The 26,439-nt window shown below is 42.7% G+C and overlaps 1 protein-coding gene across 1 annotated transcript in view; it reads left to right on the forward strand.

Moving 5' to 3' along the window:
• The window catches only part of LOC129858320 (melanocortin receptor 5-like), a 49,952-nt gene extending 36,953 nt beyond the window's left edge, over positions 1 to 12,999 (forward strand). Inside the window, exon 2 of the mRNA XM_055927471.1 lies at positions 10,068 to 12,999. Within this exon, the coding sequence (XP_055783446.1) occupies positions 10,142 to 11,167 (1,026 nt within the window). The 5' untranslated portion in view covers positions 10,068 to 10,141 and the 3' untranslated portion in view covers positions 11,168 to 12,999. The remainder of the gene's footprint in view (positions 1 to 10,067) is intronic.
• The last annotated feature ends 13,440 nt before the right edge of the window (positions 13,000 to 26,439 follow it).

The following is a 26,439-nucleotide window of genomic DNA, read 5'->3' on the forward strand; positions in this document are numbered from 1 at the left end:
CATGTATTCTCTCTCTCCTCCTGCTTTGTTCATCCATGTATTCTCTCTCTCTCTCTCTCCTCCTGCTTTGTTCATCCATGTATTCTCTCTCTCTCTCCTCCTGCTTTGTTCATCCATGTATTCTCTCTCTCTCTCTCCTCCTGGTTTGTTCATCCATGTATTCTCTCTCTCCTCCTGGTTTGTTCATCCATGTATTCTCTCCCTCTCTCCTCCTGCTTTGTTCATCCATGTATTCTCTCCCTCTCTCTCCTCCTGCTTTGTTCATCCATGTATTCTCTCTCTCCTCCTGGTTAGTTCATCCATGTATTCTCTCTCTCTCCTCCTGCTTTGTTCATCCATGTATTCTCTCTCTCTCCTCCTGGTTTGTTCATCCATGTATTCTCTCTCTCTCTCCTCCTGCTTTGTTCATCCATGTATTCTCTCTCTCTCTCCTCCTGCTTTGTTCATCCATGTATTCTTCCTCTCTCTCCTCCTGCTTTGTTCATCCATGTATTCTCTCTCTCTCCTCCTGCTTTGTTCATCCGTGTATTCTCTCTCTCTCTCGTCCTGCTTTGTTCATCCATGTATTCTTCCTCTCTCTCCTCCTGCTTTGTTCATCCATGTATTCTTCCTCTGTCCTCCTGCTTTGTTCATCCATGTATTCTCTCTCTCTCCTCCTGCTTTGTTCATCCGTGTATTCTCTCTCTCTCTCGTCCTGCTTTGTTCATCCATGTATTCTCTCTCTCTCCTCCTGCTTTGTTCATCCATGTATTCTCTCTCTCTCCTCCTGCTTTGTTCATCCATGTGTTCTCTCTCTCTCTCTCTCCTCCTGCTTTGTTCATCCATGTATTCTCTCTCTCTCTCCTCCTGCTTTGTTCATCCATGTATTCTCTCTCTCCTCCTGCTTTGTTCATCCATGTGTTCTCTCTCTCTCTCCTCCTGCTTTGTTCATCCATGTATTCTCTCTCTCTCTCCTCCTGCTTTGTTCATCCATGTATTCTCTCTCTCTCCTCCTGCTTTGTTCATCCATGTATTCTCTCTCCCTCCTCCTGCTTTGTTCATCCATGTATTCTCTCTCTCTCTCCTCCTGGTTTGTTCATCCATGTATTCTCTCTCTCCTCCTGCTTTGTTCATCCATGTATTCTTCCTCTCTCTCCTCCTGCTTTGTTCATCCATGTATTCTCTCTCTCTCTCCTCCTGCTTTGTTCATCCATGTATTCTCTCTCTCTCCTCCTGGTTTGTTCATCCATGTATTCTCTCTCTCTCTCCTCCTGCTTTGTTCATCCATGTATTCTCTCTCTCTCTCCTGCTTTGTTCATCCATGTATTCTCTCTCTCTCTCCTCCTGCTTTGTTCTTCCATGTATTCTCTCTCACTCCTCCTTGTTTGTTCATCCATGTATTCTCTCTCTCTCTCTCCTCCTGCTTTGTTCTTCCATGTATTCTCTCTCTCTCCTCCTTGTTTGTTCATCCATGTATTCTCTCTCTCTCTCTCCTCCTGCTTTGTTCATCCATGTATTCTCTCTCTCGCCTCCTGCTTTGTTCATCCATGTATTCTCTCTCTCTCCTCCTGCTTTGTTCATCCATGTATTCTCTCTCTCCTCCTGCTTTGTTCATCCATGTATTCTCTCTCTCTCTCTCCTCCTGCTTTGTTCATCCATGTATTCTCTCTCTCTCTCCTCCTGCTTTGTTCATCCATGTATTCTCTCTCTCTCCTCCTGCTTTGTTCATCCGTGTATTCTCTCTCTCTCTCGTCCTGCTTTGTTCATCCATGTATTCTTCCTCTTTCTCCTCCTGCTTTGTTCATCCATGTATTCTTCCTCTCTCTCCTCCTGCTTTGTTCATCCATGTATTCTCTCTCTCTCCTCCTGCTTTGTTCATCCGTGTATTCTCTCTCTCTCTCGTCCTGCTTTGTTCATCCATGTATTCTCTCTCTCTCCTCCTGCTTTGGTCATCCATGTATTCTCTCTCTCTCCTCCTGCTTTGTTCATCCATGTATTCTCTCTCTCTCCTCCTGCTTTGTTCATCCATGTATTCTCTCTCTCTCTCTCTCCTCCTGCTTTGTTCATCCATGTATTCTCTCTCTCTCTCCTCCTGCTTTGTTCATCCATGTATTCTCTCTCTCCTCCTGCTTTGTTCATCCATGTATTCTCTCTCTCTCTCTCCTCCTGCTTTGTTCATCCATGTATTCTCTCTCTCTCTCCTCCTGCTTTGTTCATCCATGTATTCTCTCTCTCTCCTCCTGCTTTGTTCATCCATGTATTCTCTCTCTCTCCTCCTGCTTTGTTCATCCATGTATTCTCTCTCTCTCTCCTCCTGGTTTGTTCATCCATGTATTCTCTCTCTCCTCCTGGTTTGTTCATCCATGTATTCTCTCTCTCTCTCCTCCTGCTTTGTTCATCCATGTATTCTCTCTCTCTCTCCTCCTGCTTTGTTCATCCATGTATTCTCTCTCTCTCCTCCTGCTTTGTTCATCCATGTATTCTCTCTCTCTCCTCCTGCTTTGTTCATCCATGTATTCTCTCTCTCTCTCCTCCTGCTTTGTTCATCCATGTATTCTCTCTCTCTCTCCTCCTGGTTTGTTCATCCATGTATTCTCTCTCTCCTCCTGGTTTGTTCATCCATGTATTCTCTCTCTCTCTCCTCCTGCTTTGTTCATCCATGTATTCTCTCTCTCTCTCCTCCTGCTTTGTTCATCCATGTATTCTCTCTCTCTCCTCCTGGTTTGTTCATCCATGTATTCTCTCTCTCTCTCCTCCTGCTTTGTTCATCCATGTATTCTCTCTCTCTCTCCTCCTGCTTTGTTCTTCCATGTATTCTCTCTCTCTCCTCCTTGTTTGTTCATCCATGTATTCTCTCTCTCTCTCTCCTCCTGCTTTGTTCTTCCATGTATTCTCTCTCTCTCCTCCTTGTTTGTTCATCCATGTATTCTCTCTCTCTCTCTCCTCCTGCTTTGTTCATCCATGTATTCTCTCTCTCTCCTCCTGCTTTGTTCATCCATGTATTCTCTCTCTCTTCTCCTGCTTTGTTCATCCATGTATTCTCTCTCTCTCCTCCTGCTTTGTTCATCCATGTATTTTCTCTCTCTCTCTCCTCCTGCTTTGTTCATCCATGTATTCTCTCTCTCTCTCCTCCTGCTTTGTTCATCCATGTATTCTCTCTCTCTCTCCTCCTGCTTTGTTCATCCATGTATTCTCTCTCTCTCTCTCCTCCTTCTGGTTTGTTCATCCATGTATTCACTCTCTCCCTGCCAGTCCTAAAATCTTAAACTGTTGTCTTTCTCTGAGGCGGATGCAGGGACATTAACAATGATTCTGTCCGGGGTGGTGTAGGTTTTTTTCTCTCCATCAAATGCCGTGTGAGGTGAATTTTAAACCCAACCACGAACCTAAAGGTGAACACATTGATGTAGGAAGTCTGTTTTTACCTCAAACAATTTGCTGCTATTTGCTTCCAGTCATTTCCACCAATTGGCAAAATTATGTGGTCTGATTCATCCAGCATCAGAACGTTTTGTCTGATCGATAGAGAGATAGACATCCCTGGGACAGAAATTACAACTCTCTCCCTGCACAGCATTTTATAGTTTGTCTCGCTTATAAAATTCTATATTTCACCTGTCACTGAATGTGTCAATATTTTCACAGTGTACGTGTGGGAAGGCCTATTAACCTCTAGCAGTTGAAAATGTTGTTTAACTTCTTGAGAATACAGGGGGTGCTGTTTCGCATTAGCATAATTGCCTCTACAGATTAAACTGCCTCTTATTCAATTATTGCTGTTACTATATGCATATAACCATATGCCATTGGATAGAAAACAAGCTATGGTTTCTAAAACCGTTCCAATTTTGTCTCTGAGTCAAACACAGGTCATTTCACAGCACTTTCCCTGAGCCTGAAGAAGATTGCAAGATGTGTATGCTCGCTTCAAAGCTCTGCCTATATATGGTCACGCGACCTATGACCCGAAACACACTTCCTTCTTCTTCCTCTGGGTGTCTGGAAGACGTCAGAGGAGAAATTTTTTGTTTATCTTGTACTGACGTGAAATAAGACCTATTTCTTTAGCGTGACCGACAACTTCCGGTTTCTGAGATGCGCGTTTTCAGAGGTGCCATTGTCTTTTGTTATGCTGACGTTACGGATGAAAACTATCTCCGTGTCGAAGTTTGTTTGATACATGTGACCATATCACCGTAATGTATGTTTTTTCAATATAGTTTAATCAGATTATTAGAATTTTTTCGGGAGTTTTGCCGTGTTCCGTTCTTTGAGTTTTTTAACTTTGGACATGGACCGTGCCAGTCGACCAGTACCCAGGCTAAATGAAGAGGGGAGGTTGCCATTGTGAATGGATTGAACGACTCATCAGGACTAAGGACACCTTGATCAACATTCTGATGAAAGACCAGCAATAGTAAGACCCAATTTACGATGTTATTTCATATATCTGTCGTGCATGTGAACTGGTCGGGCGCGTCCAGCCGGTTCTGGCTGGCCTGGTTATGCTAATTTAGCGATACATTTTGTTTTCGCTATAAAACATTTAAAAAATCTGAAATATTGTTTGGATTCACCAGATGTTGGGCTTTCAATGTCTGTACGCTGTGTATTTTTTCTGAAATGTTTTAAGACAAGTAATTAGTTATATAACGTTGGTCTCTGTAATTGTTCTAGCTGCATCAGCACTATATCAGATTGCAGCTGCAATGTAGAACTGTGATTTATACCTGAAAAATGCACATTTAAAAAAAAAAAACTATGCTATACCATAAATATGTTATCAGACTGTCATCTTATAAATTTGTTTGTTGGTTTGTGGCTATCAATATCTTAGTTTAGCCGAATTGGTGATAGCACCTGATGGAGTAAGAAACTGTTGGAGTAAGAAAATGGTGTCTTTTGCTAACGTGTTTAGCTAATAGATTTACATATTTTGTCTTCCCTGTAAAACATTTAAAAAATCTGAAATGGTGGTTTTATTCACAAGATCTGTGTCTTTCATTGGGTGTCTTGGACTTGTGATTTAATGATATTTAGATGCTACTATTTAATTGTGACGCTATGCTAGCGATGCTAATCAGTGTGTGGGGGGGGGGGGGGGTGCTCCCGGATCCGGGTTAGGTACTCTGTAGAGGTTAAAGTTAAAGAGGATATAAGACTCCAGCTTCAGTGATTTTTGCAATTCGTTCCAGTCATTGGCAGCAGAGAACTGGAAGGAAAGGCGGCTAAAGGAAGTGTTGGCTTTGGGGATGACCAGTGAAATATACCTGCTGGAGCGCGTGCTACGGGTGTGTGCTGCTATGGTGACCAGTGAGCTGAGATAAGGCGGAGCTTTACCTAGCAAAGACTTATAGATGACCTGGAACCAGTGGGTTTGGGACGAATATGAAGCGAGGGCCAGCCAACAAGAGCATACAGGTCGCAGTGGTGGGTGGTATATGGGGCTTTGGTGACAAAACGGATGGCACTGTGATAGACTACATCCAGTTTGCTGAGTAGAGTGTTGGATGCTATTTTGTAAATTACATCGTAGAAGTCAAGGATCGGTAGGATGGTCAGTTTTACGAGGGTATGTTTGGCAGCATGAGTGAAGGATGCTTTGTTGCAAAATAGGAAGCCGATTCTAGATTTGATTTTGGATTGGAGATGCTTAATGTGAGTCTGGAAGGAGAGTTTACAGTCCCACCAGACACCTAGGTATTTGTAGTTGTCCACATATTCTAAGTCAGAACCGTCCAGAGTAGTAATGCTAGTTGGGCGGGAGGATGGGAGCAGCAATCGGTTGAAGAGCTTTTTTGTTTGTTAACATAGTGTCCAAAGAAGGGCCAGATGTATACAGAATGGTGTCGTCTGCGTAGAGGTGGATCAGAGAATCACCAGCAGCAAGAGCGACATCATTGCTATATACAGAGAAAAGAGTCGGCCCGAGAATTGACCTCTGTGGCACCCCCATAGAGACTGCCAGAGGTCCGGACAATAGACCCTCCGATTTGACACACTGAACTATATCTGAGAAGTAGTTGGTGGACCAGGCGAGGTAGTCATTTGAGAAGCCAAGGCTGTTGAGTCTGCCAATAAGAATGCGGTGATTGACAGAGTCGAAAGCCTTGGCCAGGTCGATGAAGCTGGCTGCACAGTACTGTCTTTTATAGATGGCGGTTATGATATCATTTAGGAACTTGAGCGTGGCTGAGGTGCACCCATGACCAGCTCTGAAACCAGATTGCATAGTGGAGGATGTATGGTGGGATTCAAAATGGTCAGTGATCTGTTTGTTAACTTGGCTTTCAAAGATTTTAGAAAGGCAGGGAAGGATGGATATAGGTCTGTAACAGTTTGGGTCGAGAGTGTTTCTCCCTTTGAAGAGGGGGATGACTGCGGCAGCTTTCCAATCTTTGGTGATCTCATCATTTTAGAAATAGAGGGTCCAGATTGTCTAGCCCTCCTGATTTGTAGAGATCCAGATTTTGCAGCTCTTTCAAAACATCAGCTGTCTGGATTTGGGTGAAGAAGAAGTGGGGGGGCTTGGGCAAGTTGCTGCAGGGGGTGCTGAGATGTTGGCCGGGGTAGGGGTAGCCAGGTGGAAAGCATGGTCAGCAATAGAAAAAGGCTTCTTGAAATTATCGATTATTGTAGATTTATCGGTGGTGACAATGTTTCCTATCCTCAGTGCAGTGGACAGCTGGGAGATGGATCTCTCATTTTCCATGGACTTTGTAGTGTCCCAAAACTTTTTGGAATTAGTGTTACAGGATGCTAATTTCTGTTTGAAAAGCTAGCCTTTGCTTTCCTAACTGACTATTGGTTCCTGACTTCCCTGAAACGTGGCATATCGCGGGGGCTATTCGATGCTAATGCAGAACGCCACAGGATGTTTTTTTGCTGGCCAAGGGCAATGAAGTCTGGGTTGGACCAACTATATCTGTTCTTAGTTCAAAATTGTTCGAATGGGGCACGCTTATTTAAGACGGTGAGGAAAGCACTTTTAAAGAGCAACCAGGCATCCTCTACTGACGGGATGAGGTCAATATCCTTCCAGGATACCCGGGTCAGGTCGATTAGAAGGGCCTGCTCGCTGAAGTGTTTTAGGGAGCGTTTGACAGTGATGAGGGATGGTTGTTTGACCGCAGACCCATTACAGGCAATGAGGCAATGATCGCTGAGATCCTGATTGAAGACAAGTGTAGAGGGCATGTTGGCCAGGATGATATCTAAGAGGGTGCCCATTGTTACGGATTTAGGGTTGTACTTGGTAGGTTCCTTGATAATTATTGTGAGATTGAGGGCGTCAAGTTTAGATTGTAGGACGGCCGGGGTGATAACCTCTCTGGGATAGCGGGACGGTAGCGTCCCACCTGGCCAATAGCCAGGGAAAATGTAGAGCGCCAAAATAAAAAAAATTATATAAGATCAAACTTTCATTAAATCACACATATAAGATATCAAATTAAAGCTACACTCGTTGTGAATCCAGCCAACATGTCAGATTTCAAAAAGGCTTTTCGGGGAAAGCATAAGATGCTATTATCTGATGATAGCACAATGTCAACAAAGAGAGAGAAGCATATTCAACCATGCCAGCGTTACTCAAAACGCAGATATAAAATATAAAAACATACATTACCTTTGACGAGATTCTTTTGTTGGCACTCCAATATGTCCCATAAACATCACAAATGGTCCTTTTGTTCGATTAATTCCGTCCATATATGTCCAAATTGTCCATTTATTTGTCCCATTTGATCCAGAAAAAACAGCTTCCACTTTGAAGAACGTCACTACAAAATATCTAAAAAATTACCTCTAAACTTTGCCAAAACATTTCAAACTACTTTTGTAGCACAACTTAAGGTATTTGTAAACGTTAATAATCGATCAAATTGAAGACTGGTCTATCTGTTTTCAATACAGGAGGTCAACAAACTAATGCTACTTCTCAAGTCTTGCGCAACTCTCAAACAGTACACATGACGTTACTCTACTTCCTGATGGCCTTCTTCTTCATTGCGCAAATGAATATCCTCAACCTATTTCCTAAGACTGGTGACATCCAGTGGAAGCAGTAGGAACTGAGAACAGGGTGATCAGAAATGTTGTATTCCAATGAAAACTCATTGAACAGACAGTGACATAAAAACATAAATGGTTAGTCCTCAGGGTTTTGCCTGCTACATAAGTTCTGTTATACTCACAGACATGATTCAAACAGTTTTAGAAACTTCAGAGTGTTTTCTATCCAAATCTAACTAATATCTAACGAACTAATATCTAACTAATAATATGCATATCTTATATTCTGGGGATGAGTAGAAGGAAGTTGAAATTGGGCATGCTATTTTTCCCAAAGTGAAAACTCTGCCCCCTATCCTAGAGAAGTTTTAAGCATGTCCCAGTTTAGGTCACCTAATAGTCTGAAGATAAATGTAGGACAATTAATTCAAATGTGGTGTCCAGGGCACAGCTGTGGGGTGAAGGGGTCTATAACAAGCGGCAACGTTGAGAGAATTGTTTCTGGAAAGGTGGATTTTTAGAAGTAGAAGCTCGAATTGTTTGGGCACAGACCTGGATAGTATGACAGAACTCTGCTGGCTATCTCTGCAGTAGATTGCAACTCCGCTCCCTTTGGCAGTTCTATCTTGTTGGAAAATGTTATAGCTAGGGATGGAAATTTCAGGATTTTTGGTGGCCTTCCTAAGCCAGGATTCAGACATGGCTTGGACATCCGAGATGGCGGAGTGTGTTAAAGCAGTGAATAAAACAAACTTAGGGAGGAGGATTCTGATGTTAACAAGCATGAAACCAAGACTTTTATGGTTCCAGAACTCAACAAATGAGAGTGCCTGGGGAATGGGAGTGGAGCTAGGGGCTGCAGGCCCTGGGTTAACCTCTACATCACCAGAGGAACAGAGGAGGAGTAGGATAAGGGTATGGCTAAAGGTTATAAGAACTGGTCGTCTAGTAAGTTCGGAACAGAGAGTAAAAGGAGCAGATTTCTGGGCGCGGAAGAATAGATTCAAGGCATAATGTACAGACAAGGGTATGGCAGGATGTGAATACAGTGGAGGTAAACCTAGGCATTGAGTGTCGATGAGAGGTTTTGTCTCTAGAGTCACCATTTAAGACAGGTGAGGTCACCGCATGTGTGGGGGGTGGAACAAAACGGCTAACCCTAACCCTAAGACATATTGAGCAGGGCTGGAGGCTCTACAGTGAAATAAGACAATAGTCACTAACCAAAACAGCAATAGACAAGGCATATTAACATTAGGGAGAAGCATGTGTAGCCGAGTGATCATAGGGTCCAGTGAGTAGCTAGGTGAGCTGGAGACATGGTGATTCAAATAGCTAGCAGGCCGGGGCTAGCAGGCTAGTAGATGGGCCTTCGGGGGACGTTGCAAAGGAAGAGCCTGTTGAAACCCCCTCAGACGGTTACGTCGGCAGACCAGTCGTGATGGATTGGCAGGGCACCGTATCGGCAGTAAAAGGAACCAGGCCAATGGGAAAAATAGATATTGTCGCCCAAGAATTGGCTGATGGACCTCTTCAGCTACCTGGGATATGGGCCTAGCTCCAGGCTAGCTCCAGGCTAACTGGTGCTTTCTTCGGGACAGAGACAGTAGCCACTCGGATAGCAGCTAGCTAGCCGCGATGATCCGGTGTAAAGGTTCAGAGTAGTAGGAATCCGGAGGTGAGGTAGAGAAAAAGCAGTCCAATAAGCTCTGGGTTGAAATCGCGCTGTGCAGACTGGCAGGAATTGACCAGGCTGAGGCTGGTTGATGTCCAAGTTAACGGTGATGACCGCTAGCAGTGGCTAACTGACTACTAGCTAGTAGCTAGTTAGCTGGCTAGCTGCTGATGGGGGTTCCGGTTCTAAAGTGTAAAAAATAGCAGATCCGTACCACATTGTGTAAGGCGGGTTGCAGGAGAGTATGTTCAGTCCGTAGATGGAAATTGAAAAAAAATAATATATATATATATACAAAATATATACGAAGAAAAAGATATATACATGGTACGGGACAAGACAAACAGACAGTTAATTCCTGTCCCTCATACTAAATCCTCTTCTTCTTAATTCCCCATAGGAACAGGATGCTCCTGACAATGTGCCAGTGAGTTGAAAAGAGAGAGAGCTGAAGGTCAACTCAAAGTTATAAAGATGAAGCCTATGGAGGAAATGACGACCATGTCTCTGCCGATGTGGGCTCTCTTCACCAACTCCAGCCAGCTGTACTACAACCCCAACACCACTGTGGCCCCTAATTTTCTCACCAAACCCAAGGCCTGTGAGCAGCTCAACATCGCCATAGAGGTCTTCCTCATCCTGGGTATTATCAGTTTTTTGGAGAACATCCTGGTCATCTGCGCCATCATCAAGAACAAGAACCTCCACTCCCCCATGTACTTCTTTGTGTGTTCCCTGGCTGTGGCCGACATGCTGGTCAGCGTCTCCAACGCCTGGGAGACCATCATCATCTACCTGCTGACCAACCGGCAGCTCATTGTGGACGACCATTTTATTCGTCAGATGGACAACGTCTTTGACTCCATGATCTGTATATCAGTGGTGGCGTCTATGTGTTCTCTCCTGGCCATCGCTGTGGACCGGTATGTGACCATTTTCTATGCTCTGCGTTACCACAGCATCATGACCCATAGAAGGGCCGCCCTCATCATCGGAGCCATCTGGACCTTCTGCACGGGCTGCGGCATCGTCTTTATCATGTACTCCGACACCACCCCTGTTATCATTTGCTTGGTGTCCATGTTCTTCACCATGCTGGTGCTCATGGCCTCGCTGTACAGCCACATGTTCATGCTGGCTCGCTCCCACGTTAAGCGCATCGCGGCTCTGCCAGGGTACAACTCCATCCACCAGAGGGCCAGCATGAAGGGAGCCATCACTCTCACAATCCTCCTGGGCATCTTCATCGTCTGCTGGGCACCCTTCTTCCTCCACCTTATCCTGATGATCTCCTGCCCCAGGAACCTGTATTGTGTGTGCTTCATGTCTCACTTCAACATGTACCTCATCCTCATCATGTGTAACTCTGTGATCGACCCTCTGATCTACGCCTTCAGGAGTCAGGAAATGAGGAATACCTTTAAGGAGATTATCTGTTGCTACAGCCTGAGGAACGTGTTTGAGTGTCTCCCTGTGTGCTATAAACCTGGAGTGGCATAGAACTCTTGCCCTTATAGACTCTTTGGCCATGAGTCCTACATGTGCTTTATTCAGCAGGATTTGGCCATGGGTCCTACAAGTGGTTTAGTCAGCAGGATTTGGGCATGAACCGAGTGCATTGGAATAGAAGACTGTCTTATTAAAATGTGTCTTAGACTGCCTCGTACCAATCTGATTAACCTCAACTTGTAGAACCCTTTGTGCCTTAACACTAGAACTACTAATGCAGTCATTTTGACCCTACGGTGTATATCCGTCCACAGAATCAAAGCAGTCTCATCAGCCTACTCTGGCCTACTTGGAGTAGGCTACACAGTGAGAGCGTGCGTAATTGTACATGCTGAACGGCTTTCAATATCTGGGAAAATATACACATCAGGCAGCAGGTGAGCGAGAGAGTGTCAAAGAATGTGGTGATGAGGCAAGGGGAGAAATGTCACGATGGACAACTTCTTCACTGTCATTGGAGAACAAGTTGCTTGTGGTCGGCACAATGAACAAAGTTAGACGTTCCCTCCCTCCCTCTGTGCAGAATAAAGCAACTGCACTGTCGTTATACTCCACAAAGGTGCTGAAGAATGACAAGATGACAGGAACACAATTAAAAGACGCCTGTTACGCACTACAACCAAACAAAGGTATGTCAGAGTGTGTCAAGCAAGTAAACGTTACGAAAATGGTGTCAACTGTTAGGACAAGGGATAACAGCTAACTGACATCCAACTGTTAGGACAAGGGATAACAGCTAACTGACACCCAACTGATAGGACAAGGGATAACAGCTAACTGACACCCAACTGTTAGGACAAGGGATAACAGCTAACTGACACCCAACTGACATCCAACTGTTAGGACAAGGGATAACAGCTAACTGACATCCAACTGATAGGACAAGGGATAACAGCTAACTGACATCCAACTGACATCTAACTGTTAGGACAAGGGATAACAGCTAACTGACATCCAACTGATAGGACAAGGGATAACAGCTAACTGACATCTAACTGATAGGACAAGGGATAACAGCTAACTGACATCCAACTGATAGGACAAGGGATAACAGCTAACTGACATCCAACTGATAGGACAAGGGATAACAGCTAACTGACATCCAACTGTTAGGACAAGGGATAACAGCTAACTGACATCTAACTGTTAGGACAAGGGATAACAGCTAACTGACACCCAACTGTTAGGACAAGGGATAACAGCTAACTGACATCCAACTGACATCTAACTGTTAGGACAAGGGATAACAGCTAACTGACATCCAACTGATAGGACAAGGGATAACAGCTAACTGACATCTAACTGATAGGACAAGGGATAACAGCTAACTGACATCCAACTGATAGGACAAGGGATAACAGCTAACTGACATCCAACTGATAGGACAAGGGATAACAGCTAACTGACATCCAACTGTTAGGACAAGGGATAACAGCTAACTGACATCCAACTGTTAGGACAAGGGATAACAGCTAATTGACACCCAACTGTTAGGACAAGGGATAACAGCTAACTGACACCCAACTGTTAGGACAAGGGATAACAGCTAACTGACATCCAACTGTTAGGACAAGGGATAACAGCTAAATGACATCCAACTGATAGGACAAGGGATAACAGCTAACTGACATCCAACTGTTAGGACAAGGGATAACAGCTAACTGACACCCAACTGATAGGACAAGGGATAACAGCTAACTGACATCCAACTGACATCCAACTGTTAGGACAAGGGATAACAGCTAAATGACATCCAACTGATAGGACAAGGGATAACAGCTAACTGACATCCAACTGTTAGGACAAGGGATAACAGCTAACTGACATCCAACTGTTAGGACAAGGGATAACAGCTAAATGACATCCAACTGTTAGGACAAGGGATAACAGCTAAATGACATCCAACTGTTAGGACAAGGGATAACAGCTAACTGACATCCAACTGTTAGGACAAGGGATAACAGCTAACTGACATCCAACTGTTAGGACAAGGGATAACAGCTAACTGACATCCAACTGTTAGGACAAGGGATAACAGCTAACTGACATCCAACTGACATCCAACTGTTAGGACAAGGGATAACAGCTAAATGACATCCAACTGACATCCAACTGTTAGGACAAGGGATAACAGCTAAATGACATCCAACTGTTAGGACAAGGGATAACAGCTAAATGACATCCAACTGTTAGGACAAGGGATAACAGCTAAATGACATCCAACTGATAGGACAAGGGATAACAGCTAACTGACATCTAACTGATAGGACAAGGGATAACAGCTGAATCCAACTGTTAGGACAAGGGATAACAGCTAAATCCAACTGTTAGGACAAGGGATAACAGCTAACTGACACCCAACTGTTAGGACAAGGGATAACAGCTGAATCCAACTGTTAGGACAAGGGATAACAGCTAACTGACATCCAACTGATAGGACAAGGGATAACAGCTAAATGACATCCAACTGATAGGACAAGGGATAACAGCTAACTGACATCTAACTGATAGGACAAGGGATAACAGCTAACTGACATCCAACTGATAGGACAAGGGATAACAGCTAACTGACATCCAACTGTTAGGACAAGGGATAACAGCTAACTGACATCCAACTGTTAGGACAAGGGATAACAGCTAAATGACATCCAACTGTTAGGACAAGGGATAACAGCTAAATGACATCCAACTGATAGGACAAGGGATAACAGCTAAATGACATCCAACTGTTAGGACAAGGGATAACAGCTAAATGACATCCAACTGTTAGGACAAGGGATAACAGCTAACTGACACCCAACTGTTAGGACAAGGGATAACAGCTAACTGACATCCAACTGTTAGGACAAGGGATAACAGCTAACTGACACCCAACTGATAGGACAAGGGATAACAGCTAACTGACACCCAACTGATAGGACAAGGGATAACAGCTAAATGACATCCAACTGTTAGGACAAGGGATAACAGCTAAATGACATCCAACTGTTAGGACAAGGGATAACAGCTAACTGACATCCAACTGTTAGGACAAGGGATAACAGCTAACTGACATCCAACTGTTAGGACAAGGGATAACAGCTAATTGACACCCAACTGTTAGGACAAGGGATAACAGCTAACTGACACCCAACTGTTAGGACAAGGGATAACAGCTAACTGACATCCAACTGTTAGGACAAGGGATAACAGCTAAATGACATCCAACTGATAGGACAAGGGATAACAGCTAACTGACATCCAACTGTTAGGACAAGGGATAACAGCTAACTGACACCCAACTGTTAGGACAAGGGATAACAGCTAACTGACATCCAACTGTTAGGACAAGGGATAACAGCTAACTGACACCCAACTGATAGGACAAGGGATAACAGCTAACTGACACCCAACTGTTAGGACAAGGGATAACAGCTAACTGACACCCAACTGACATCCAACTGTTAGGACAAGGGATAACAGCTAACTGACATCCAACTGATAGGACAAGGGATAACAGCTAACTGACATCCAACTGACATCTAACTGTTAGGACAAGGGATAACAGCTAACTGACATCCAACTGATAGGACAAGGGATAACAGCTAACTGACATCTAACTGATAGGACAAGGGATAACAGCTAACTGACATCCAACTGATAGGACAAGGGATAACAGCTAACTGACATCCAACTGATAGGACAAGGGATAACAGCTAACTGACATCCAACTGTTAGGACAAGGGATAACAGCTAACTGACATCTAACTGTTAGGACAAGGGATAACAGCTAACTGACACCCAACTGTTAGGACAAGGGATAACAGCTAACTGACATCCAACTGACATCTAACTGTTAGGACAAGGGATAACAGCTAACTGACATCCAACTGATAGGACAAGGGATAACAGCTAACTGACATCTAACTGATAGGACAAGGGATAACAGCTAACTGACATCCAACTGATAGGACAAGGGATAACAGCTAACTGACATCCAACTGATAGGACAAGGGATAACAGCTAACTGACATCCAACTGTTAGGACAAGGGATAACAGCTAACTGACATCCAACTGTTAGGACAAGGGATAACAGCTAATTGACACCCAACTGTTAGGACAAGGGATAACAGCTAACTGACACCCAACTGTTAGGACAAGGGATAACAGCTAACTGACATCCAACTGTTAGGACAAGGGATAACAGCTAAATGACATCCAACTGATAGGACAAGGGATAACAGCTAACTGACATCCAACTGTTAGGACAAGGGATAACAGCTAACTGACACCCAACTGATAGGACAAGGGATAACAGCTAACTGACATCCAACTGACATCCAACTGTTAGGACAAGGGATAACAGCTAAATGACATCCAACTGATAGGACAAGGGATAACAGCTAACTGACATCCAACTGTTAGGACAAGGGATAACAGCTAACTGACATCCAACTGTTAGGACAAGGGATAACAGCTAAATGACATCCAACTGTTAGGACAAGGGATAACAGCTAAATGACATCCAACTGTTAGGACAAGGGATAACAGCTAACTGACATCCAACTGTTAGGACAAGGGATAACAGCTAACTGACATCCAACTGTTAGGACAAGGGATAACAGCTAACTGACATCCAACTGTTAGGACAAGGGATAACAGCTAACTGACATCCAACTGACATCCAACTGTTAGGACAAGGGATAACAGCTAAATGACATCCAACTGACATCCAACTGTTAGGACAAGGGATAACAGCTAAATGACATCCAACTGTTAGGACAAGGGATAACAGCTAAATGACATCCAACTGTTAGGACAAGGGATAACAGCTAAATGACATCCAACTGATAGGACAAGGGATAACAGCTAACTGACATCTAACTGATAGGACAAGGGATAACAGCTGAATCCAACTGTTAGGACAAGGGATAACAGCTAAATCCAACTGTTAGGACAAGGGATAACAGCTAACTGACACCCAACTGTTAGGACAAGGGATAACAGCTGAATCCAACTGTTAGGACAAGGGATAACAGCTAACTGACATCCAACTGATAGGACAAGGGATAACAGCTAAATGACATCCAACTGATAGGACAAGGGATAACAGCTAACTGACATCCAACTGATAGGACAAGGGATAACAGCTAACTGACATCCAACTGATAGGACAAGGGATAACAGCTAACTGACATCCAACTGTTAGGACAAGGGATAACAGCTAACTGACATCCAACTGTTAGGACAAGGGATAACAGCTAAATGACATCCAACTGTTAGGACAAGGGATAACAGCTAAATGACATCCAACTGATAGGACAAGGGATAACAGCTAAATGACATCCAACTGTTAGGACAAGGGATAACAGCTAAATGACATCCAACTGTTAGGACAAGGGATAACAGCTAACTGACATCCAACTGTTAGGACAAGGGATAACAGCTAACTGACATCCAACTGTTAGGACAAGGGATAACAGCTAACTGACACCCAACTGATAGGACAAGGGATAACAGCTAACTGACACCCAACTGATAGGACAAGGGATAACAGCTAAATGACATCCAACTGTTAGGACAAGGGATAACAGCTAAATGACATCCAACTGTTAGGACAAGGGATAACAGCTAACTGACATCCAACTGTTAGGACAAGGGATAACAGCTAACTGACATCCAACTGTTAGGACAAGGGATAACAGCTAATTGACACCCAACTGTTAGGACAAGGGATAACAGCTAACTGACACCCAACTGTTAGGACAAGGGATAACAGCTAACTGACATCCAACTGTTAGGACAAGGGATAACAGCTAAATGACATCCAACTGATAGGACAAGGGATAACAGCTAACTGACATCCAACTGTTAGGACAAGGGATAACAGCTAACTGACACCCAACTGATAGGACAAGGGATAACAGCTAACTGACATCCAACTGACATCCAACTGTTAGGACAAGGGATAACAGCTAAATGACATCCAACTGATAGGACAAGGGATAACAGCTAACTGACATCCAACTGTTAGGACAAGGGATAACAGCTAACTGACATCCAACTGTTAGGACAAGGGATAACAGCTAAATGACATCCAACTGTTAGGACAAGGGATAACAGCTAAATGACATCCAACTGTTAGGACAAGGGATAACAGCTAACTGACATCCAACTGTTAGGACAAGGGATAACAGCTAACTGACATCCAACTGTTAGGACAAGGGATAACAGCTAACTGACATCCAACTGTTAGGACAAGGGATAACAGCTAACTGACATCCAACTGACATCCAACTGTTAGGACAAGGGATAACAGCTAAATGACATCCAACTGACATCCAACTGTTAGGACAAGGGATAACAGCTAAATGACATCCAACTGTTAGGACAAGGGATAACAGCTAAATGACATCCAACTGTTAGGACAAGGGATAACAGCTAAATGACATCCAACTGATAGGACAAGGGATAACAGCTAACTGACATCTAACTGATAGGACAAGGGATAACAGCTGAATCCAACTGTTAGGACAAGGGATAACAGCTAAATCCAACTGTTAGGACAAGGGATAACAGCTAACTGACACCCAACTGTTAGGACAAGGGATAACAGCTGAATCCAACTGTTAGGACAAGGGATAACAGCTAACTGACATCCAACTGATAGGACAAGGGATAACAGCTAAATGACATCCAACTGATAGGACAAGGGATAACAGCTAACTGACATCTAACTGATAGGACAAGGGATAACAGCTAACTGACATCCAACTGATAGGACAAGGGATAACAGCTAACTGACATCCAACTGTTAGGACAAGGGATAACAGCTAACTGACATCCAACTTTTAGGACAAGGGATAACAGCTAAATGACATCCAACTGTTAGGACAAGGGATAACAGCTAAATGACATCCAACTGATAGGACAAGGGATAACAGCTAAATGACATCCAACTGTTAGGACAAGGGATAACAGCTAAATGACATCCAACTGTTAGGACAAGGGATAACAGCTAACTGACACCCAACTGTTAGGACAAGGGATAACAGCTAACTGACATCCAACTGTTAGGACAAGGGATAACAGCTAACTGACACCCAACTGATAGGACAAGGGATAACAGCTAACTGACACCCAACTGATAGGACAAGGGATAACAGCTAAATGACATCCAACTGTTAGGACAAGGGATAACAGCTAAATGACATCCAACTGTTAGGACAAGGGATAACAGCTAACTGACATCCAACTGTTAGGACAAGGGATAACAGCTAACTGACATCCAACTGTTAGGACAAGGGATAACAGCTAAATGACATCCAACTGACATCCAACTGTTAGGACAAGGGATAACAGCTAACTGACATCTAACTGATAGGACAAGGGATAACAGCTAACTGACACCCAACTGTTAGGACATGGGATAACAGCTAACTGACACCCAACTGTTAGGACAAGGGATAACAGCTAACTGACATCCAACTGTTAGGACAAGGGATAACAGCTAACTGACACCCAACTGTTAGGACAAGGGATAACAGCTAACTGACATCCAACTGTTAGGACAAGGGATAACAGCTAACTGACATCCAACTGTTAGGACAAGGGATAACAGCTAACTGACACCCAACTGACAGGACAAGGGAAAACAGCTAACTGACACCCAACTGTTAGGACAAGGGATAACAGCTAACTGACATCCAACTGACATCCAACTGTTAGGACAAGGGATAACAGCTAACTGACATCCAACTGTTAGGACAAGGGATAACAGCTAACTGACACCCAACTGTTAGGACAAGGGTAACAGCTAACTGACATCCAACTGTTAGGACAAGGGATAACAGCTAACTGACATCCAACTGTTAGGACAAGGGATAACAGCTAACTGACACCCAACTGTTAGGACAAGGGATAACAGCTAACTGACATCCAACTGTTAGGACAAGGGATAACAGCTAACTGACACCCAACTGTTAGGACAAGGGATAACAGCTAAATGACATCCAACTGTTAGGACAAGGGATAACAGCTAACTGACATCCAACTGATAGGACAAGGGATAACAGCTAACTGACACCCAACTGTTAGGACAAGGGATAACAGCTAAATGACATCCAACTGACATCCAACTGTTAGGACAAGGGATAACAGCTAACTGACATCCAACTGATAGGACAAGGGATAACAGCTAACTGACATCCAACTGATAGGACAAGGGATAACAGCTAACTGACATCCAACTGATAGGACAAGGGATAACAGCTAAATGACACCCAACTGATAGGACAAGGGATAACAGCTAAATGACATCCAACTGTTAGGACAAGGGATAACAGCTAAATGACATCCAACTGTTAGGACAAGGGATAACAGCTAACTGACATCCAACTGTTAGGACAAGGGATAACAGCTAACTGACATCCAACTGTTAGGACAAGGGATAACAGCTAAATGACATCCAACTGACATCCAACTGTTAGGACAAGGGATAACAGCTAAATGACATCCAACTGACATCCAACTGTTAGGACAAGGGATAACAGCTAACTGACATCCAACTGACATCTAACTGTTAGGACAAGGGATAACAGCTAACTGACATCCAACTGACATCTAACTGTTAGGACAAGGGATAACAGCTAACTGACATCCAACTGACATCTAACTGTTAGGACCAGGGATAACAGCTAACTGACATCCAACTGTTAGGACAAGGGATAACAGCTAACTGACATCCAACTGTTAGGACAAGGGATAACAGCTAACTGACACCCAACTGTTAGGACAAGGGATAACAGCTAACTGACATCCAACTGACATCTAACTGTTAGGACAAGGGATAACAGCTAACTGACATCCAACTGTTAGGACAAGGGATAACAGCTAACTGACATCCAACTGTTAGGACAAGGGATAACAGCTAAATGACATCCAACTGTTAGGACAAGGGATAACAGCTAAATCCAACTGTTAGGACAAGGGATAACAGCTAAATCCAACTGTTAGGACAAGGGATAACAGCTGAATCCAACTGTTAGGACAAGGGATAACAGCTAAATCCAACTGTTAGGACAAGGGATAACAGCTAACTGACATCCAACTGTTAGGACAAGGGATAACAGCTAACTGACACCCAACTGACAGGACAAGGGATAACAGCTAACTGACATCCAACTGTTAGGACAAGGGATAACAGCTAACTGACATCCAACTGTTAGGACAAGGGATAACAGCTAAATGACATCCAACTGTTAGGACAAGGGATAACAGCTAAATCCAACTGTTAGGACAAGGGATAACAGCTAACTGACATCCAACTGATGCCATTGAGTGAAGATGCACACAAGCACGAGCTGACAATAATTGACTGTTTTTATCTGCTGTCATATCTACACTTACATTCATTACAATGCCTTCATTGCTTTTGTGCTGAGTTTCACTATGTATCAAGGCCACGTGTTATAATGATGTGGAGGATGCTGATGTTTTCATCATGTGACCGCTTGACCATGCATCTTGGTATTATGGGTAACAATACGCATGTTACCATGTTCCAACACTTTCTGTTTCATAGTTGTAACAAAGGCACTCCACTAATAAAATTGATTGAACACGATATATATATATTTTTTGTCATATGTCCTCCAGTAAAAAAATGAATGAAAAAACTCTTGTTTTTTGAAATAAAATAAAAATAGGGTAATACCTTAAGTGTCCATTTATTAACGTGTAACTAAATAGTGTGTTTATAACAGAGTAGTGTACATTCATTAACATGTAACTAAATAGTGTGTTTATAACAGAGTAGTGTCCATTTATTAACATGTAACTAAAAAGTAATACATGTGTTTATAACAGAGTAGTGTACATTCATTAATATGTAACTAAATAGTGTGTTTATAACAGAGTAGTGTACATTCATTAATATGTAACTAAATAGTGTGTTTATAACAGAGTAGTGTACATTCATTAATATGTAATTAAACAGTAATACGTGTGTTTATAACAGAGTAGTGTACATTCATTAATATGTAACTAAATAGTGTGTTTATAACAGAGTAGTGTACATTCATTAATATGTAACTAAATAGTGTGTTTATAACAGAGTAGTGTACATTAGTGAATGACTCCAACATAAGCGTATGTAAACTTCTGACTTCAACTGTATACAGAAATATAATTTTAAAAACCAGTACACAACACTTCCTATGCATCATGTAAATACTCTAAAACCGGTTAATCTCTTTGTCTAATTGCCTTAATCTGTATTGATCTGATAAACACAGGATAGGTGTAGTATTTCATCAAACCAGAGACTTCAACCAGTAGAGAATGTGAAAAGTTCATTATCCAGGTGTTATAAATACATAATACATGCATTCTAATTATCATAACTGTAATATTATATTATAAATACAAGTTCAATCTTTACTTCAATGCACATCTGTTGTGCATTATAAAAACAGAGGAAGAAAGAGGTGGGGAGACAAAGGGAAAGAGGTAAGAACAGAGGGGCAGGGAGGGGCAGGGTGAGCAGCATATGATTAATGAACTACAGTGCTATCCTAATATTCTCTCAGTTCATCACAGTTACATAATAGTGTCTCATGCGGCCTCTCTTCACCAGCCTTCGACCTCCAGTCGGCCCTAAGGTTATCTTAAGAGCGGTTGAGGTGGTGATGACGGGACTGGGGGTTCGCATCCTCTCTCACATCAAAACATACCTGCAGACGAGAGACAGATGGAGAGAGAGAGAGAGAGCATGTGTTTTTTTTTTATTCTAACACTGTCAGTCATCATAATCATCAGGAGGTGAAATGCAAAACTAACCTTGGATCATTAACTCTAGAATTACTGCATCTCTACCTGTATTTCAATGTAAAGCATCTCTTTAATAATACTTCCTGTTGACCTGACCAAGTGACCTCTCACCTCTGATCATGCTGTGCCCTCTACGTAGCCAGTTCAAATGTGGGCGGGGTTCACCGACACAGCTGATATAACCTAGAGGATTTAGGGAGAAGGGGAGAGAGGATTAAAGTGAAGGAGAGAGACTGTTATTGAGAAAATAATGTAGTTAAAGTGAGTGTTCAACAGGAATCTGTGTGTCGGGTCTAACCTGGTGTCCACACTAAGTGGCTGCAGAGTACTTTATGCTGAAAAACATGAACGGACCCACAAGGACAAACAATATAGCATAGTTATAGAAATAATGAAGTGTCTTACTATTCTCCATGGTTGGCCCTCTTGGCTATTCTTTGAAGGTGGAAGGAGCCACAGTTATACACCTGAGCCTGCTTACTGCACAACACAATCCATCAATCAGATTGATACATGAGTGTGTAGGTGTGGGTTATAGGGTGTCTAATTGTTCTACATTTTTTCAATATGGGTGACTTAAAATAGCCTGTTTTGTTTTTGTACAAACATCACAACCTTACCTAAACAGCCCCCTCACCTGAGAAGTAGAAAACAAAGGGAGAGAAACTGAGAATAACTGCAGTTGACATAGCTAAGTTAATGGAAGAATACTCTTATTGCAATGTGAATGGCTCTAAAAACGAGCCTTTGGTTGTGCATAGTGTAGTCTATGGTGTTGCCAGGGAACAGCACCCTCTTTGAAGAAGTAGGAGGTGAAGATCTCCTGCACACGGATTGCCTCTCTTGCTGCATTGTTGGACCTCATCCTTGAAACATCCTGCAGAGCAGCAGACTCCTCCTCTGGGACACGGCGGCGAGCTGCAGATCCCCTCCTGGTCCTCGTGTCCATCCTCGTGCAGTTATGCAGGACACAGGTAGCCTTCACACACCTGAATTCCTCCAGGAGGCAGTCCCAGATGGCCCTGGTCACCGGACCTTGCAGTGCTCTACACGGTAACTTTAGACAATCGTTTTGAAAGAATCTCCAGTTACAAGGTATCTTCAGATAAAGATAGCTATGAAAGCCTGTCTACAGATGAAGAGGTCCCAATGAAGAGCAGTGGTTCTCAGTCCCGGTCCTTGGGACTCAAAAGGGTGCACATTTTTGTTTTTGCCTCAGTACTGCACAGCTGATACAAATGATCAACTCATCATCAAGCCTCAAGTGGTATTTATATAATAATTGGTGATGCTATCCTTGATATGATCCTGTTATTGTCACATGCTACACATGCAAATATCTATCCAATATTATCATGATTTGTTATAAGGGATGTTATGCTTTAGTAATCTACAATGACCTGGTGATGTAACAGTCTAATAATGACATTATCTTCCATATTCCTACAGAAAACCTCAAAAGAAACAGACTTCATTATACTCAAATTACATCGCACTGAATATTTTGTTACTATGGTCTCCTTAAAAATAAAGGAGAGCCGCACACTCTAGGAGCTCAGATGCAAAAAAATATTTAATTTACCAACGTTTCGACAGGCAAGCTGTCTTCATCAGGGTACAATCACAGACACTGCGGGATGACTCGCTTATATAGTGTCAAGACACACAGGTGTCTGTAATCATGGCCAAGAGTGGCCTAATATCATTGGTTAATTTCTCAAATATTAAAATGGCATAGAAAAGAGCAGCATACAATAAATACAAATGGATAGCACACGATCATAGACTCACTTAAGACCACACAAGTTACTATGGTCTCCGTCTTCACTTCTAGGGACTGGAAATACACAAGTACCTGCCCTATCGAGAATAGCCTACTCTCTCACTTTGACAATTGGGGCTGCTATCCTTTCACCCTCCTCCATGGTTGTTAGCTAGCTACCTACAAATGCATTTGGAGTTTGTTTTTTACAGTGATAAATACATCCAGATAGCTAGCTAATATGAAGTTAGGTAGCTGGTGATATTTAATCACTTAGCTAGCTATCTATACAGTATGTAAAGTTGGCTAGATAGCTAGCTAGTCAACTAGTTAGCTCATTTAGCAGCTCATGTCAGTTAGCACTGTAGCTAGTTAACAAATAATGAATTGCTTTTTTATTTACATGAATAGGTTCTCCAGCCATGTGGCCAATTAGAAACAGGGATGCAAAGTGTTTTTGTTACCAGAGCGTTTTAGAGCAGATTACTATTCAACTATTTACCCATTTAATAACCAGATCTTCATACAAACTTGTAATGCTGACTTCTTCACGCACAATCAAATCATATGTTGCCATATGCTGCCAGCACGCCCACAAGCAAGTCACAACGGGCGGCCTAAAAGGCATGCAGCAATTTACCGCTTGTTAGTGAACTGTCAGGCGCTATTGGTGGAGAGTCAGGCGGAGAATGACTCATTGAAGAGAGCGAGGAATGAGATGGAGTCACAATCCATGCCAGGCTGTGAGCTCTTGCACTCCGCCTCCGACAGGCAGAGTCAACATACGTGGTGGGTTCGTCAGGTCTTCAGTTCACCCTGACATTTCCATTCCTCTTCTGACAACAGAATTTGACCAACTGCTCACCGGGCACAGCAAGGGCCGCCCGGACCGTTATGCTGTTCTGCTATTCCAAGGATGTGTAACCGAAGAGAGATACCACGAGTGGACACAGAATACCAACTGGGATGGATCCCGAGGCAAATGTGGTTTACTGTCTTAGAAGTTTCTGTCCATGACTGATTCAACCCGAAAAAGCATTAAAGACAGAGTTAATGAGTACTTGAGGTCACCGAGAAAGTCTGGACATGGCCTGCTCTTCCTTATGTAAGGAATTAGGCACTATACCATGTTTACTACAGTATGTACTGTAGGCTATCTTTACTTGTCAGACTACACAGTAGCCTAATAAACAAATGTAGGTGGTTTCTATCTTCAAAATGCTCCAAATGTTCAACCTCTCTGGGATATATGGGACGGTAGCGTCCCACCTGGCCAACATCCAGTGAAAATGCAGAGCGCCAAATTCAAAATAAATTACTATAAAAATCTAACTTTCATGAAATCACACATTCAACATACCAAATTAAAGCTACACTTGTTGTGAATCCAGCCAACGTGTCAGATTTCAAAATTGCTTTACGGCGAAAGCAAACAATGCTATTATCTGAGGAGAGCACCCCAGCAAACAATCACAGACAATCATATTTCAACCCTCCCGGCGCGACACAAAACGCAGAAATAAAGATATAATTAATGCCGTACCTTTGATGAGCTTCTTCTGTTGACACACCAATATGTCCCATAAACATCACAAACGGTCCTTTTGTTCGATTAATTCCGTCGATAAATATCCAAAATGTCAATTTATTTGGCGCGTTTGATCCAGAAAAACACCGGTTCCAACTTGCACGACGTGACTAAAAAATATCTCAAAAGTTACCTGTAAGCTTTGTCCAAACATTTCAAACTACTTTTGTAATATAACTTTATGTATTTTTTAATGTGTGAAAGTTAAATATTTAAAAAAAATATCTTTTGAATTTCGCGCTCTGCACTTGAGCTGGATGTTGTCATAAGTGTACCGGTGTCGGGCCATAAGAAGTTAACGTAAATAATCGATAAAATTGAAGATGGGATGATCTGTGTTCAATAAAGGATTAAAACAAACTGTAGCTAGCTTTCTGGTCACGCGCCTAACAGTACACTTCAAGTGACTCTGATTCAAAATGGGCGTACTTCTTCAATACACAAAGGAAAAACCCTCAACCAATTTCTGAAGACTTTTGACATCCAGTGGAAGCGGTAGGAACTGCAAGAAGGTCAATTAGAAATCTGGATTCCCAATGAAAATCCATTGAAAAGAGAGTGACCTCAAAAATAAAAATCTGAATGGTTTGTCCTCGGGGTTTGGCCTGCTAAATAAGTTCTGTTATACTCACAGACATGGTTCAAACAGTTTTGGAAACTTCAGAGTGTTTTCCATCCAAATCTACTAATAATATGCATATCTTATCTTCTGGGGATAAGTAGCTGGCAGTTGAATTTGAGTATGCTTTTCATCTGCCCCCTATCCTAGAGAATTTTATGAATGAACACTTAACAAAAACTACAAAATCAACGAACGAAACGTGAAGCTATGCAAATAGTGCAGACAGGCAACTAAACATAGACAAGATCCCACAAACACAAAAGGGAAATGGCTGCCTAAATATGAACCACAATCAGAGACAACGATAAACAGCTGCCTCTGATTGGGAACCATATCAGGCCACCATAGACATACAAATTCACCTAGATAACCCACCCAAGTCACCATCACACCCCAACCAACACAGAGAAAAAACAGCTTACTATGTTAGGGTTAGGGGTTGCTGTACAGAAGCCCTGGTTTGTCTTTTCCAGATACTATT

Source organism: Salvelinus fontinalis, chromosome 6 (assembly GCF_029448725.1).
Source record: "Salvelinus fontinalis isolate EN_2023a chromosome 6, ASM2944872v1, whole genome shotgun sequence".
In the NCBI taxonomy this organism is placed as follows: Eukaryota; Metazoa; Chordata; class Actinopteri; order Salmoniformes; family Salmonidae; genus Salvelinus; species Salvelinus fontinalis.